Here is a 16,703-nt window from a genome sequence, read left to right on the forward strand (position 1 = left end):
TCTTAAAAATTGAGGCTTCTGTGATCTGACTTGGTGGGTCATGCGTTGCTTTTGTCCTTCATGTGGCTCTTGCCACCAAAGGGAAGTGGCTCCTTGTGGTGGCAGGAAACTGCAGGAGGGGGAATTTTTCAGGAGTTAGAAATAGCAAGGGGACACTGAGGTTGCTGTTGCTGCCACAGGTGAAGGACACAGTTGTGTCTTTCTAGGTTGTGTGAAAAGCAGAATTAAATTTTAAAAAGAGTAAGATGTAACTGACTTCTGCTGTATGTCATTTCATATTTAGGCAAAGCAGCACCACGCTGTTTGTACTTGCATTGTACTAATTGTTCTTCATGTTACTGTGGGGCAGTAAAATAATTATTGTCATTTTAAGGTAGGGAAATTTGTCTGGACATGTTAAGAAATACGCTTAGAAACAAGCTACAATTCCTCTCGCTTATGCTTGGACTACCAGCTCTAACTGTTGCTCATCAGTGATGGCACATTTCAATGCTTGATAGATTCCAGAGCGTTAATTAAAACAGTTGTTTAGCTAATTGCCTGGAAGATTGCGAGCAAAAGCATATTTATTCCAAAGGCAAACAATCCATTTTTACCCAGTGAAGCATATCAGTTTTTATGGTGCATAAAAATTGTTTCACTCAATTTTTGAATATATATTGTGTTTGTCTAAAAGCCTTTGGAGATGATGGTCTATTTTAAGTGCATGGAAACTTTTTTCTTAGGCCATTTTTAATGTATCTACTGAAAAAGCGTATGTTTAAATAATTGAAAATGTAAAAAGTCATTGCCATTAAAATGAAAAGTTGCTTACTGCACTGGGCTATTGGACTGCCACCGTGCTTACTGATATGCAGCCTTTACAGTATTTCTGGTTGTCGGCACTGTCGTATGTAAAGAGACTAGAGGTGGAAGAAAGGGTATCATTATGGTGCCTTTGCCTAACTTTGTGGGGAAAAAAATGTGCTTACGGAACAGTTGGTTTCAGTGTATGTATGTATTTAAAATGGAAATATAGTCTATGCTCCTTCAAAGTGTTCAGGGTCTAAACTGGTCACTGGCAGGTGGACTGCACAGGGCTTTTGTGGAAGACTGGGAGCACATCGGTGTCGACTACAGCTTAGTGCACTGCAGCGTAGTTTACCAGCAGGATGATAGCTTCTCCTCAAAGACAAAATGCTTATCTAATGGGCGAGATTACATAATGGTGGAAGCACAGCTCAAGGGCTGAGATGGGAGTTCTGGCTTTAGTTTAGAAGTTTTATTGATCTCTACTTGTGATAGTTCTCTTGATTTCATATAGACTTTCATACATGACTATTTATTTAGGGAATGAAATCTAAAAGGACCTAGGTGAAGTCAATAAACTAATGTATATGTTGATTAATGCTTTGGCTTTAAGAATTGCTATGGGCAAAGTATCACTTATAAGTCTAGGGACCATCTGGTCCATCCCTACCACAACTTGATAGACATGGTGAATCTATTTCGTTGTTTGTCTGAAAATTGATGTGCGGTGGTGATATAACACAACAGACGTAGGTTAAGAGGAAAATACCATTTAAAACAAGAACAGTGAAGTTTGTTTTTTTTTTTTATCAAGGTAACAACTGAATATTATTATCTTGTTAGCATTATATGTTGGAAAACGTGAGGAAAAAAGAAAAAGACCGTTACTGTAAAGAAGATAGTAACTTTCTCCTAAACACTCCCTTTTGTGTCCAGCTGGAGCTGGGGTATAACCAGTGAAATTCAGACTGGGGGCTGCTCCTCAGGCAGATTTATAATACTTGCCCTGCGTTGTAGTGTCCAGACTGTTGCAGATGCCCTCGGTGCAGTATTCCTCAGCAGGGATTTCACTGGCTGCCCCAAGCTCAGAGACAGGCACATGGGAAGGTTGTAAGGAAATGGCCATGTTTTCTTTCTTCCAGGGTTTAACAGCTAAATATTCTTACCTTGTCAATATTATCTTGCTGATAACTAACCTGTACTCTTCTTGTTTTGGATTACATTGTAACCCTAAACCTCTGCTGTATTATATGTGAGCGTACATGCACAACTACAGAAAGATTTCTGTTGAGACTCTTACCAGCTGAAAAGCATTAGAGCCACCAGAGTTGTGAGATCTGCTCTTTTATACTGTTGTAAAGACAGACTTTTCTGGTGATGATCTAGTGAACTACAGCAAACTTACTTTAATACTGATGTATAATAGCATTTTGTTACAGCCTGTAACTGTACTGATGTATTATACAAGATGGCTTTATTGACACAATAGTGGGTAATTGTTAGCTAGATTAAGAAAACTCAACAACATAGATGTAAGAGACAAATCAATCCTTTGCGTGCCAGTTAAAAGAAGAAAAGGAAAAAGCAGTTCCTGTTAATTAATCTCTTTGAAAGGGAACAGAAGAGAACACGAACCAAGAATAAACTTCTTTTCTTGATTTTTAGCGGAAAACCTTTACTGATACTTGAAGGGGACTTGTCACATGAAACACTTTTTGATTGCAGTTTATTCTGATGCAGTTTTACTGGGCTGTTGTAATTAACGAAAGGATAGTGGAGAAGGTTATCAATGAAATATTTTGAAGGTTTTTTTTTTCCAGACAGAACTTTTTTCTGACCACATAAAATAGACGATATGTATGTTCTTTTATATTTTTGGTGGAAATAGTACTGTTATTGAAAGCAGTGCTGCTGTTTTTCTCTAGGCAAAGGAGACGTTTTTGGTGATGTGTTCTGGAAGGAGTCTACCCTTGCCCAGTCCTGTGCTAACGTGAGGGCTTTGACTTACTGTGATCTTCATGTGATTAAGAGAGACGCCCTGCAGAAAGTGCTGGAGTTCTATACAGCCTTTTCACACTCCTTCTCCAGAAATCTCATTTTGACTTACAACTTGAGAAAAAGGGTAAGTAGCTTTGATTTTAACATACACCTTACAAATGAACACTTTTAAAGACTGTCTGTATGAAAAAAATGGATTGCTTGAATTCTGGAATTCTTCATAGCCTTTCGTATAAGAAGGTTTCTTAGAGCTTGTTAAGGGATGCTGCTAGCATGTAGACTCTAAACGCCATATTTATTCCAGTGCTAGTTTTATAGGGAGCTGGACTCTGTATTTGTGAAAGTATTTTACATTTCTATGAAGTGAACATATTCCATCATATTTGCAAACAGTCATGCATTTGTGATAAACAGTGTTCACCACTTTCTGCAACTGTGGTTTGTAAAGGAGCTAAAGAGAAGTTAGGAGTATTGCCTGAAGTTACAGGGAAAGTAGAAGGAAAGGTATGAAATCTTAACAGATAGAACAAGAGTCAAAAAGAGTCAATAACAGTAATCACAATGGAAAAGTAATATGAACATGATTGATTCTATCATGAGTTATTTATTTTAGTATCAATGACATTTTGGAATTGCTTTGCTTATCTATAATGTTTCCATTTTCTTTATCCTTGGGGTTTTTGGCTCTTAATTTCTTCCTGCATGCCAGTCCATTATTCTGTCCAATGCAAATATTCATAACCTAATATTCCACTTTAAATTCTCTGTGTAATTGTCAGTGCACCACCTCTGTAGAAATTTATTAAAACTATGGTAGGTATAATTCAGTTGTTATGTTTTTGTGATGTAATGTGGAAGACAATAATAATAATAATACATTGGAGCACCTATACTTGCTTTAAAATATTATGATATAAAGATAGTTGAGATTGGCTGAAGAAATATGTTTGATAGGGGATTTTTTTCTGTTCCTAATGTTCTACCATGGTAACTTCTAGGTGCCAAGTCAGTCATAGATAATTACACCTGAAAAAATAAAAAAAATTTCATCTTTGAAGTCTGTTTTGTTAGACTTCAAGCCTAGAGTATATGTATGTTTTTTTAATTATTTTTTGTACCCAGAGTTGGCATGCTGAAATTAAGATAGTGTGGTGGTGATTTCTATCTGCATATGTCATCAATATCAAAGAATTCAGCTTTTCAGTATTCTGCAAAGAAGAATGTGCTGTCCACACTTTGGTCAAATAAATCAAAGCTCTGGTAGGATATTGATGTAATTAAAAACCAAGAAGCAGATTTATGCTTGAGGATTTCCTCATAGGATATTTTTTTCAAATGATAGTGAGTTCCTGCAGAAGATTGACAGATGTCCTGTTAAAAACTAAGTTTAAAACCCAGCTACTTACCTGGTGTTAATTAATGTAAGAAGTAAAAGAAATGAAATAATTTGGTATTGAGATCACTTAAAGCATCAGTATCACTGACTGGCATATTTTAAAATAAAACTGTGGGCAATGTGGTAAGATGTTCTAAGAATATATAACTACTATTTTTTTTTAACATCAGTAGAAATAACAAACTTTGAGGCATATAAGGACCAACTCTCTTAAAGCTCACAGTAACACTAGCAGGATTGCATAATTTTGGATCTGCTCTGAGCCAAAAGTCCCAACTTCAGAATCAAATGCCTACTCCAGAAGTGACACTCTTTCCCTCCATGTTCATTGGCATAGCTTTTCCCAGCCCAGGTTACAAAACTCTTTTTAACCAGAGTGTTGTAATTTGTAGGCTGTCAATTTTCTGCACTAAACGTTCCTAATAAAAAGGTACATTTTATGATAGCAATTTCCATGCAGTTATTCAAATAATTGGACTTTAATTGAGTTGCAGTCAGGAGAAAAGTGGCATTAATTGGTAATGGAAGTGAGAGTTTGATGGTTCTAGGTTAACAGACTGTAATTTTATTTATTTTATTGAAAAAAGGATGATTGCAATCAGAATGCAAATGTTAAATAATGTAAATAATATATATGCTTTTGGAAGTGCATAGAAGGTACGATACTTTTAGATTTGAGGTAATGCACATTAAAAGGCAACTTTTCAGAGTTTGGAATTTAATCTGGTTTATATCACTGTGAAACTTTTATAGAAATAGCTCCCCAGCCTGTCGCTTCTAACACTTCTCCTGGTCTATTTCTGCAAATGGAATTTTGTAGAATTCAGATGAACCAGTACCTTCTGTGAGTTATGTTTGTGATGTATTGCATATCCTTTGGAATATAAATACCAGAATTACACTTTTCATTTCAATAAACAGTTTCATCTCTGGCTCCAAAAGTGTTCAACTAGTTGGGGCATAGATACTGTATATACATCCCAAATATATTCGTACAGATTCAAAATACATGAAGAAGCAGCTTTGGGGATTTTTTTGCCTGAAGGATCTCATGGGTGTATTTTTAGACTTGGTTATTCCTCTGAGGTCTCCCCAGCTCCGGGGTGTGTATGCCTTCCCTCAGCCCTTGTACTCTCATTGCATAGTGCAAGGTGCTTTCTAGCCAAGTTTGCTCGCCTGAAGTGAGCTTTAGCATTGGTCCACTCTTTTGCCACGTTCACCTGTTCCTTGGCTGCTGGGTCTCCTCCGGTGATCCTTTCCCTCATGGAGATTGGACTCCCTGTCCCAGCCCTTTGGTGCCAGTGAGCGGTGCTGACTTTACAGGTGTCCCTCAGACTTACTGGGGTCTGGATCCATTTGCTAACGACTGTGACAGAAATAACCAGGCAGGCAGGTGTGTTGTAAGTTACCAAAACCAATTGGCCTTGACCTTAGCTAACCCTAGAGCTGGCTTTAGGCCAAGTAAAAAGCATCTTCCCTTCATTCCTTTTCTGCTTTTCCTACCGGTCTTGGATGTGCTTTGAGCTGAGCTGGGAGGGCAGGGCGCTTCTGTCTGTGTGTCCCCTTTATGCCCACCCTAGAACAGGGCTGCGGTTATGAAATGCTACTGCCTGTGATGTCTGAGGGCTTTGTGGCTGAGGGAGATGCTTCCAGTGCTCTGCCCCTGGCATGCCGTGGCTGTCTGTACCTGTGCTGTGAAAACAGTTCCCTTTCACTCACTTGCTCGACAAGCACCAGTGAAATATCCTCTTTCCTAAAATTCTTGGCTCAACTGTCAGGTGACTCCCCAAGCAGTTTCCTCAAGTGACTGAAATCCCTCCTGAAGGAGGCATTAGCTGTCTAGTTAACTCTGGCTGGAGCACAGACTTAGAAAACTTTTTATTTTTCCTAAAGGGGAAGGGAAAGGAGAGCTTTAATTAATTCTTTCTGATGCCAGTCATTGAAATTCTCATCTAACTGCAAGCAGGGGGAGAATCAGCTGCTGCATCTCTCTCTCCAACATCTTAAGAAACTACAACTGCAGTCTGTGGCTGCAGGTGGCTGTATGTCAGACTCAAGGGCTTTGCAGCTGAAAGGAAGCTGACAGAGCATTTCTCAGAACACTTCCTGCTCTAACAATGGTTGTGAAATTAAAGCAGGTTAACTTGATGTTTATCTGCGTTTTGGGGATCTCAGAGAGGAACCAGAGTGTAGACACCATGGGTATGTGCGATGGTCAAGTGACAAACTCACCCGTATGGAGGGTCTGCTAGATGAAAGGAAATATCACAGGTTTGGAGGGCAGCAGGATTCACAGGCTGGATGGAGGTCTGGTTTTCCCCAACGAATATTGAAACACTTCTGGGTTTCCAGCCTGGACTTCATAGCTGTGAGTTAGGAGAAGCATAAGAAGAGAGAAGCTCGGATGGTAGCTACTTGTCCATTGGCTTTTGCTTGTGATGAGGTGTAAGTTTGCTGGCACCTTCTTTAAGAATGTGAAAAGCCTTTGGCAGCACTTGCAAGCATTCTGTTTTTGGCAGCTGCTCCTTTCCATGTGTATGAGCTTTGTGACCAATATTAACTTACACTGGGTTGTACCACAGTGTATTTGCTCAGTTCATTCTGCTGCAGCCGTAAATGATGTTATAGCTCAAATGATCGCACACGCTGCATAAAAGAGAGAATTCTTATACATAATTTATTAAGCTGAGATTTCTCTAGTAAGCCATTTTAGCCTGGATAGAGATTAAATGACTAATTTTGAATGCTTTGGAGTATCATGACAGAAAACACAAATAGCTTTTCCAGAAGCTGAGAATTGTGTCCTGGAATAAAAGAAGGAATGCAGTAGGATGCATTTTGTAAGATTTTGGAAGACTGAAAGAAATGGCAAAGAACATGCTGCATTTTTACAAAGCAAGCATGATTTAGTGATTTAAAGCCAAAGCTTCTAGCCAGAACATATTTCTTGAGAGAGCAGTGACTGCAGCAGAGTAGTCTGTCTCCCTGCTGGTGTAAGATTACTTGCTTTTGTACATGTAGTGGTGTGCTTATTCTATGCCATTCCAACTGTGCTAGTGGACAGGGCTCCCACCAACTCTTTCTAAAAGCAATTTTAAAATATAATTGTGCTTTTCTTTTCAGCATTAGCTTCACCTTTCTTCTTTCTGTGCTGTAAGCTCTAACGAGAGAGAGAACCTCTTTCAGATCAAACATTTCAGCTAGGAGTGTCAAGCCTCGATTTTAAATCTCGAGGGGCTTGGCAGCAGGTTGTTTTCAGAGAGGCAATCCATGGCCTTGTATTCTGCCTTTCCACATGACAAGCTTTTCAGTTCTTTTTCATGATATAGGTTCAAAACAGTATCCCAAAATTCTTTCTGATATGGAAGGCTGAATTGCTGGAAGATTTTAGCAAAGCTTTCTTAAAACGAGAAGGGGGAAGGGTTTTAATTTTAGAATATTAGCCCATTTGATAATGGATTTCAGAACAGGCTGTCAGTTTGACCATTCTTTCAGATGTGTTTGTACTCACCAAAACAAGCCCACAAGTCCTGTGGGAAGAGGGGTTTGATGCTTGGCTGGCATGCATCTTACAGCACAGCAAACCCAGGACACTGGACATGACTGAGATGTCTGGATGGGTCTGTGGCTTGGGAGTTATGACATATTAGCTGGCCAGGAGGCAAAGCTGTAATTTAAAAAAAAAAACCTTTCAAAAGCAAATGAACACTTAAGTAGTCTGTTCTTTCCCATGCTGCCTTTTAAAAGCAGTTGTTGAGGTAGTGGAATGTTATATTCCCTGTTTCTCCATGCCAATGTAAGCAAAATATACTTTATTCTGTTTCTTCATTGGTAAATTTAATATCGCATTTTTGCATCATCTCTCTGGCCTTGGACAGCTTACTTAAATTTTATCTGTCTCTAACAGATAACTGTGTATGTAGCTCACAGATTTTTGTGCAAATCATCTTTATCCACTGGACTGAAAATGCTCTGAGGTATCTGCGTGTTGTTAGGTTTGCGTGTCTGCTATGGACAGTTTAAGTGATGTGGCTGTCAATGAGTTGAAACCCCATGCTCCGTGGTGAGTGTGCCTTTGGATTTCTTCCATTTGTCCTGCAGCTTGTTGGACCCTTCAGGTAAAGCCTTAATACCCAGACTGGGAGAGGATTTGACCAACTGCAAGCATTTAACATACGTATTTCTACGGTGACTGTAAATGTTCAGCCCAGAGCAACTCAATTACCTTTCAGAGACATCATCTTAAAGTTTAGTTTCCAAAACTTTTAAATTTTAAAGTTATTTCTGTTCTATTTAGATCTATATGGCCTTGAGCCTTAGTTACACAGAGGAAGATCTGACTACAGGCAAATAGTTTACATAGTGGGGATATATATGTGCAATAATTAACAAAGAGGTTCTAAGACAATGTAGTGGGTTGACCTTGGCCCACCAAGCTCCTCTATCACTCCCCCTTCTCAACAAATCAGTGGGAGAAAAATAAGATGAAAAGCTTGTGGGTCAACATAAGGACAAGGTGATCACTCACTCACCAATTACCATCATGGGGAAAATGAACTTGACTTAGGGAAATTAATTTAATTTATTACCAATTAGAGTAGGATAATGACAAATAAGAACAAATCTAAAAAACACCTTCTCCCCACCCTTCCCTTCTTCCTAGGCTAAAATTCTCTCCCAACTCTTCTACCTCCTCCCCCTGAGCAGTGTAGGGAGTTGGGGAATGGGGGTTGCAGTCAGTTCCTAATGCTTGGCCTACGCTACTCCTTCCTCTTCATACTCTCCCCATGCTCCACCATGGTGTTCCTCTCACAGGAAACAATCCTTCACAAACTTCCTCAATGTCAGTTCCTCCGACAGGCAGCAGTTCTTCACTAACTGCTCCAGCATGGGTCCTTTCCACAGGGTGCAGTCCTTCAGCAACAGACTGCTCCAGCGTGGGTCCCCTGCAGGGCCACAGGCCCTGCCAGAAGATGTGCTTCTGCATGGACACCCCTCAGAGGGGTGCAGGTTGGACATGTGCTCCACCATGGGCCTCCATGAGCTGCAGGGGGACAGCCTGCCTCACCATGGGCTGCCTGGGGAATCTCTGCTCCAGTGCCTGGAGCACCTCCTGCCCCCCATCCTGCACTGACCTGGGGGGCTGCGAAGTTGTTGTTCTCACATATTCTTACTTCTCTTGGCTGCTGTTGTGCAGTGCTTTTACCCTTTCGTAAATATTTTATCGCAGGGTGCCACTAACATCGCTCATTGGCTCAGCGTTGGCCAGCAGTGGGTCCATCTTGAAGCCAACTAGAAGTGGCTCTGTCCAACATAGGGACAGCTTCTGGTGCCTTCTCACAGAACGCCCCACCCCCCCACACCCCCCCCCCCCACTACCAAATCCTTGCCACATATACCCAATACAGACAACAGACCTGTTCTGTTGCTCATATTAGGTACATGATACATTTTCATGTAAATTTTAACTGTAATTTAGACTAATATATGTGGGTAAGTAGTGAAATGCTTCTTTAAAGTGCTCTTAAATGACTAATCCCTTCCAAACTGATCTGATTAATTCATCGCTTGTTTGCAATGCCTTCTCCTGCTGTGAATAATGAGCAACTTTTCGTACATTTAAATGCTATAGTATAATGTCTATACAATTGTTATAAAGAAATAACTTAGTATACCATGCAGAACAGGAAGTGTATTTCCCCAAAGGAATATTAAGTTGTTGAAATTCTGGTAGGTCATTCACTAGTAAATCCCATTAAAAGTAACCTAGTGATCAACAGGTATGAATAACCGTCAATAAAATAAATTGATGGGAGAGCTAGTAAGGGCGAATTTTGAATTACAATTCCTCTTAAAATGGAAGAATATGATTCTTTTATGAAGCTGATGCTAAAACCATAACTGCCTTGAAGTATTTTCAGTAAGAGAGTATTTCCTGTTATGTGCCATTGTAGATTTACAGGTTTTCCCACACTGGTCACTAGATACTTAATGATCATTTGCGTTCTGATTACTGAATTAGAAATTAAATTTGTACAGACTGTATTTGTAAAATCAGAATTCTATCTGTTTCACAATGTGCTTTCTAAGTATGGAAAACTATGTCAATGAAAGACATTCCAATTATTTGTCAGTACTTGGAAAAAAGATGTGATAAAAAAAAGTTCTGGTTGTCCTGAAATTGCAGTTAAGCACTTCATTCATTAATCCAGAAACAGGATTGATATTTTGTTTGTTTTATCACACTTTGAGTAGATCCACTTGAATTTTTTTTGAAAGATTTTTTTTTCTCAGTGACCCATAAAATACTCTGCTTTAAATATAAAAGAAAAAAATTCTGACTTTTTCAAAATCTGTAGAGTGTTCATAAAGTCTTTCCATAAATGGTAAAGCTATTCTGATCAGATGAAAAATACAGTTAACAAGGTTGATGGTGAATTAAAATAAAATTTGGTTTCAGAGCATTTTAATCCTTTTAAAAAAAAGGCACATTTGGCTTTTATGAAGCTATTTTCAGATGAGTAATAGAAAGTTAACATTAAAAAAGGGTTTTCTCTCTGGCACAACCACCCACACCAGCTTGTTTATCCCAACAGAAGAAAATGCATTACTTTGATTTCTTACCCTTCTCCACCCACGTAGACTAAAGCATAGAAATAATTTTAATATAGATAAAAGTTACTTAGCGTGGCTGAGTATTCCTCAGAATAGCTCTCCTCAGGCTTTTTAAAATAGAAAATGAATTTCCTAGGAACTGGGGATATTCTAAATGTTGGCCCACCACCAGGGACGGAAGATGATAATCCAAAAGACTAACTGTTCTTACACAGTCTGGGAATCTGGTCTTCATTGTGAAAACCATGAAATGCTCACTACTATTTTTACAGTAGGAAGGAACAGTCCTTAGTTTAAACTGAGATTTTTCTTACTATTCTGTTGACTTAGATAAATAGAAGTGTAATACAGATACACCAGGGAGGCTGAAGAGCAGCCTGTCTGTACAGTGTGTTATTCTCATTTGCAGTATGTGCATGGCACACTACTGCCTGCTCACAGTTAAATGTGCTGAGGTGCCTTAGTCCACTTTTGGATCATTCTGGCAAAGAGGAAGGGGACATCCCATGGGAATTCAGAGTTCCTACCCTTTCTCCAAAGCTTGAAGTCTACCTTCTACTGCTTACCATGAGTGAGAGGCCAGAGTTTCAAAATCTCTCTGTATTTCTAACCTAAAAAATAAAATAAAATAAAATTAATTTCTTATTGGTGCCTGTCATATATGTGTGTGTACATGTGTACATATATGTATAATTATTGGCCTGTTGCTGTCTCTCAAGTAATCCAAATATTATACACTTTTTCTAATATATGAATGCTGTTGCCCAGGCTTTTTTGCCTGTATGTTCCATGTTCTATCGTGTATTTTAACTGCACTGGTTATGTCAATGCCTTGGTAACCTCTGGGCCCTGGTGACTGTATTTTCTGATATACCCTGGTTCTCCATACACTGTGGAGCATTACTGACCAAGCAAAAGACAGGACAATGCCCTAATACCCTTCTGTATTATTTTTTTTCAACTCTAAGAATGGTGTCTGGTGTCTGTGGTCTGGGAAACAGCTGACTCTAGGACAAACTCTTACTAAAAGGGTGTAATTTTTTGGCATAACACCTTTGATCTGGTCTTCTCTAAGGTCACTAAAAGCCAGACTCATGGGACTGCAAATCCAAACACTCAACTTGTTCAAGGCACTCCATGAAGGAGAGAGAACGTAGATAGCTGTGCAATATGAAAGCTGAGTTACAATGGCAAACCTACATCCTTGAGCAATCAAACTTCATAATCCAAGTGATCAGATTGATTCTTTCTTTGGCTCTCCAAAGAAAGCTGAAGAAACTGCCCCCTATAACAAAAAGGAATAAAATTCTGGAAGTTACTGCTAATGTTGTGTAGGGACTTTGTGAACCCTGCTCCAGATGAAGCCCTACCTACAGGTCCTCTGTTTTCTTGCGTAAATGTTGAGACCTTTATTGTAACTGTGAGCTCTTGGACAGCAAGACAAAAGACATCCTTTTCCTCTTTGTGTACCTGAGTCGGGTCTCCACAGCTCCTGCAAGGACTCTATTTTATGCACCATGATGGGCATAAAACAAGTAGCTCACCTTAAATGTGACAAATGCTGTTAAGATTTTGTGTGAAACAAAGCAGTTTCCCAGCTTGATTATGAGCACTTGGAGGTGCCCACAGTATTTGTGTCAAGCTATCCTACACGTTTAGGCAACTGATGCTTTTCCTGTGTCCATCCTTGAGGACCAGCCTTCTAGATGCCTTTGAACAAGTATCTTGCTGGAGGGATACAGCCAGGAATGTACCACATTCCTTAGTCTCAAGCCTGCTGCAAAAGAGCCACACAGGTAACATGGTGTCTGATGTCAACCTGCTTTACAGGCTGCTGCCCATTCCAGCGTGACACTGAAGTGTTTGACTGCTGAACATGAAGTGGAATAACTACTAGGTGTGGCCTTGTGAAAGTTTTGAGCTTTGAAATCCAGTAAGCTTCACCATCATGGGAATGAATCAATTGCAAACAAAACTTGATAGGGCACCTTGCCAATGACCTGCTATGATTGTAGGTACTGACTATTATTGCCACAGCTAAAGTCAAGTGGTAAAGAGGGTGTTGTGCTGGGCTGTGGCTGAATGTAAGAACTTAATGAAATGCTTTGAGACTAGGATCATAAATCAGCCCCTCTTTATTTGGTGTTATTTTTGCAGCAGGCAACTGGTTTTTTCCTCAAACTGTGTATGATTCCTTCCTCAAAAGGAAGTGCATTATCATGTCAAACACCTGTTTGGATTCAGATTTTCAAACAGAAATGTGATACTTGATACTGACATAAAATATTAAAGTCCTATGCAAATGAATGTACTAAGTATTTGTAGAGTAATTTTTCTAAATTAGCCAACTGCAGAGGGGACTCTACATTCAGCTCCACTTGAAAACGCTGTCACTATTCTCCCTCTTGCTATCACTTTTTTTTGGTTCCCGTTCATTTTCTTTCTAACTATTAAATTCCAAAACAGGGTGTGAACTTCCACACACTGCATTCAGTGATATGTCCCTTAACTGAAGCAGGAGCATACAGTGGTAGGCTACTCTGAATATACTTAGTGTCTTAAAATGCTGACCATATAGGACTCTGAGTAGGAGTAGTGCTCTCCACAACCAACTGTGCAGCTAGACATGAAGTGATCTTAATTAACCACAGGTCCAAATCCATTGTCTCTCTGCAGCTATGAGACTGCATAATCTTTTCACCAGATTTTTATCAGGAGTTAAGTCTGCTAAATCCATTTTTAATTAGTACAGCATTATGAATGTGAAAAACTGACACCCAATTGAAGTAATATTTGAGACTTGAACACTATGTGCTTTTGTAACCATATATTTAAATGTTTCTTCTTTTTGTCACCATCTTCTGGGGTCTTTTCCAAATACAGAAAGGGAAACTCTCAAGACACGCCTTGTTCAAAGTCTTTGTGACTTTGGTAAACTGCATCTACACCAGGTCCCCAGCATGTGTCCTCAGGAACCATATGGCCAGCCCAATCTTGCCTTGCAATTCACCTGAAGGTACCATGCCTTCATCTTAATATTCCAGAGGATGTGCTTCCACTTTCCTGATAAACTTCACGCTTGGTCATTTATCACATATGCTCTGTAATAAATATACCACACAACAAAATTATTTTGTGATTCGTTTACACAGCCGACATCAGAGAATCCAGGAGAATTTCTGCCAAAATAATTTTGTAACTTACTGGATGATTTACTTGGTAAACTGCCATAAGCATTGTCTTTGTGTGAAAATGCAGAATTATGTTCCCCTTTTGGAAATCTTTTTGCCTTTATTCTTAAAAAAACCCATACCCTAAACCCAAACAAAAGCCCAATAAAAAATCTCAGGATGTTACTCTTTTCAGAGAACTAACAGTATAACCAGGTTGATAAGAATAGATAAATTTATCTCCAGTCTTCAAGGCCTGTTTTTTGTAAAAAATTTGAATAAATCCTGTAAACTAGCATTCTTTGCACTGCTGCAGAAGGGAGGCATATTACAGTCTTCCTCTAAGTAAGGGGATGGGCAATTTATTAATTGTTTCCTAAGGTTTCACTATTAATTCACAGTAACAGGGAAGAAGTTATTTATGGCCAGTTATTATGTGGATTAATGAAAACAAAATTGCTGTTGACTTCATCACGTACTTGATCAGATGGTTTAGGCTAGATATGAAATATGAGGATGCTGTAACCTTTGCTCATGTTAAGATACAAAGCAATAGCAGGGGAAGAAAATAGTGTTGGCTCTAACAAATGGGTATTGACTTAGCTATTAGAACTTTGGTGTAGTCCAAAAGCATATTATTAACCTTTGATTTCCCTTGCCTGCATTTTTCAAATTGCTTAAGCAGCAAGTCTTGTAGGAGTAAAAGTTGTATGGGTAGTTCAGCAGGTTACATGCTTTCAGTGATTATCCTGTACCCTTCCTGGAAAAGGAGATTCACATTTGGCTCAACAACAAATTCATTGGAGTAACTGGAAGAAGCAATAATGAAAAGCTTTTATTTAGGGTGTCATTTGGGATCAGTTCTATCCTTTAACATAAAAGCATTATGATGTTCTTTGTCAGTAATGTTCAAAACTGTAATTTCCTTTTGACAATCAAAATCGTTCATAAATCACCTTCATCATTCATACCCAAACCATTCTGTAACACAGATGCAGCCATGAAAGGAGTTTGGAAAACCTGTGGCTTCTGATTTGTAATATATTTCAGAAATTTATGACAGTTTATTTAAATTAATTAGTGCTCTCTTATTTTTATGATATCTATTTGTTGTCATATTTGTTAATGCTACAAAGGCATAAATTCAAAAATACTTAGGGGTGTTCCTTATTGTGCTCTCTGAAAATCTGTCATTAAATATTGCAAATTGCTTGGTTCGCTGCATTTTCCAATCAGTAAGATTTTCCAAACTCCATCGTTGCCACCACGGAGCTGTTCAGAAAGGCATACTTTGTAGAATTATAAGACCCCTACGAGATTATCTTTAATAATATTGTCATTTTCTTACATGTTGGAATTTCCTTACAGAACATTTAAGGTATATGAAGGCAACACTTCATGAAAAGATCTCATGTGGGGTTTTATTTCTTTAATTTTTTATAAGATATTGAATAATTTCTTGTCTTATGTGAAGGGAAACTCAAATGTAGAGGTTTAAGTGACTTCCTGGATTGCAGTGTCTCTCAGTGATGATGAGGAACAGGATTTTCTAGCTATATGCTCTACACAGTGTGGAAGATCTTTGAAGTTCTGCAGCATGTAGCGTAGCATGTTGAATTATGCCATGTGTAGTGGAAGAGCAGACTCTAATTTTGTGCTGCAGTCTTGTAAAGGACCTTTGTGTCTGCTCTCTGTCTGAAAGACAAGCTACCCTATGAATAATAAATATTTAATAGTACATACAAAGTGTGCTAAAGGAAGCAACGGAGTGAGCAAAAACAAGGACAAGGTTGCCAAGACAGACTAGAAAAATGGTACTTGGAACACAAGCTTATCCCTCTTCCTCTGATGAATATTGCATGCACAAAGAGAGCCTCTCAGCAGATAAGCAAGTTAAATAGAGAAAGAGGCAGGAGAGGAGTGGAGCATCTGGTATCTCTCCATGGAAATGGGTGGAAATAACTGGATGAATGGAGCAGCTGGTGGTGCGTGGTCCACAAGGCTATAGGACTGCAGGAAGTGATTGGGGAAAGAGGCAGCTTATTCTTTTTTAGTTTTTTCCTAGACCAGGTGGACACAGTAACAACAATAAAGAGCAACCTCAAACTGTCTTATTCACCAGCTTTTCCCCTAGCTGGCCACTAAGGAACAAGCACGCTTCTGATTACACTGTTTGACAGCCTATCTGCCACCCCTCCTGGCCAACAGAAGTTGCAATACAGCAATGTGTACGCTCTCATGATTCCCAAGGAATACTGTTAAAGCAGTCAACAGAAGGAGATGAAGAAGTCAGGAGCACCTTCTAGTGACGTTACCGCACCTGAGGTGCTTTCTCAGCTGTCTGGGTGACCTAGTGTCCGAGGCTGCTTTAGTACCCAATTCTAACCCTATCAGCTTTCTAGTGCCTTCTAGAAAGTCTGATGTGAGACCACAGTGGCGCAGGCATCATGTCTCACTACTACCTTAAAGTGTCCTAGAACCAGAGGTACCCAGCATGCTTCTTCAAAAGCTGTGTGGCATGAATGTGGAGCCCACCTCTGCCGCTGGGCAGGTCATGCTGCTGGGCCTGTCATGCTGCTGGGCCTGTGCCATGGTGATCATCAAAAGCCATCTTATTCAGTATATATCACCAGGTATCAGGTGCATGGTTGGTCCTGTTGCTCCTGCTCCTCCCATGTGAACATGAGTGACAAAGCTGCTTTAAGGACCAGAAGAGATATAACACTTGCATCCTG

The 16,703-nt window shown here is 39.3% G+C and overlaps 1 protein-coding gene across 1 annotated transcript in view; it reads left to right on the plus strand.

Annotated features, from left to right (window-relative positions):
• The window catches only part of KCNH1 (potassium voltage-gated channel subfamily H member 1), a 187,396-nt gene that overhangs the window by 104,889 nt on the left and 65,804 nt on the right, over positions 1–16,703 (plus strand). Inside the window, exon 10 of the mRNA XM_056357700.1 lies at positions 2,715–2,911. Coding sequence (XP_056213675.1) covers positions 2,715–2,911 — 197 coding nt within the window. The remainder of the gene's footprint in view (positions 1–2,714; positions 2,912–16,703) is intronic.

This window comes from Falco biarmicus, chromosome 12 (genome assembly GCF_023638135.1).
Source record: "Falco biarmicus isolate bFalBia1 chromosome 12, bFalBia1.pri, whole genome shotgun sequence".
NCBI classification, from domain to species: Eukaryota; Metazoa; Chordata; class Aves; order Falconiformes; family Falconidae; genus Falco; species Falco biarmicus.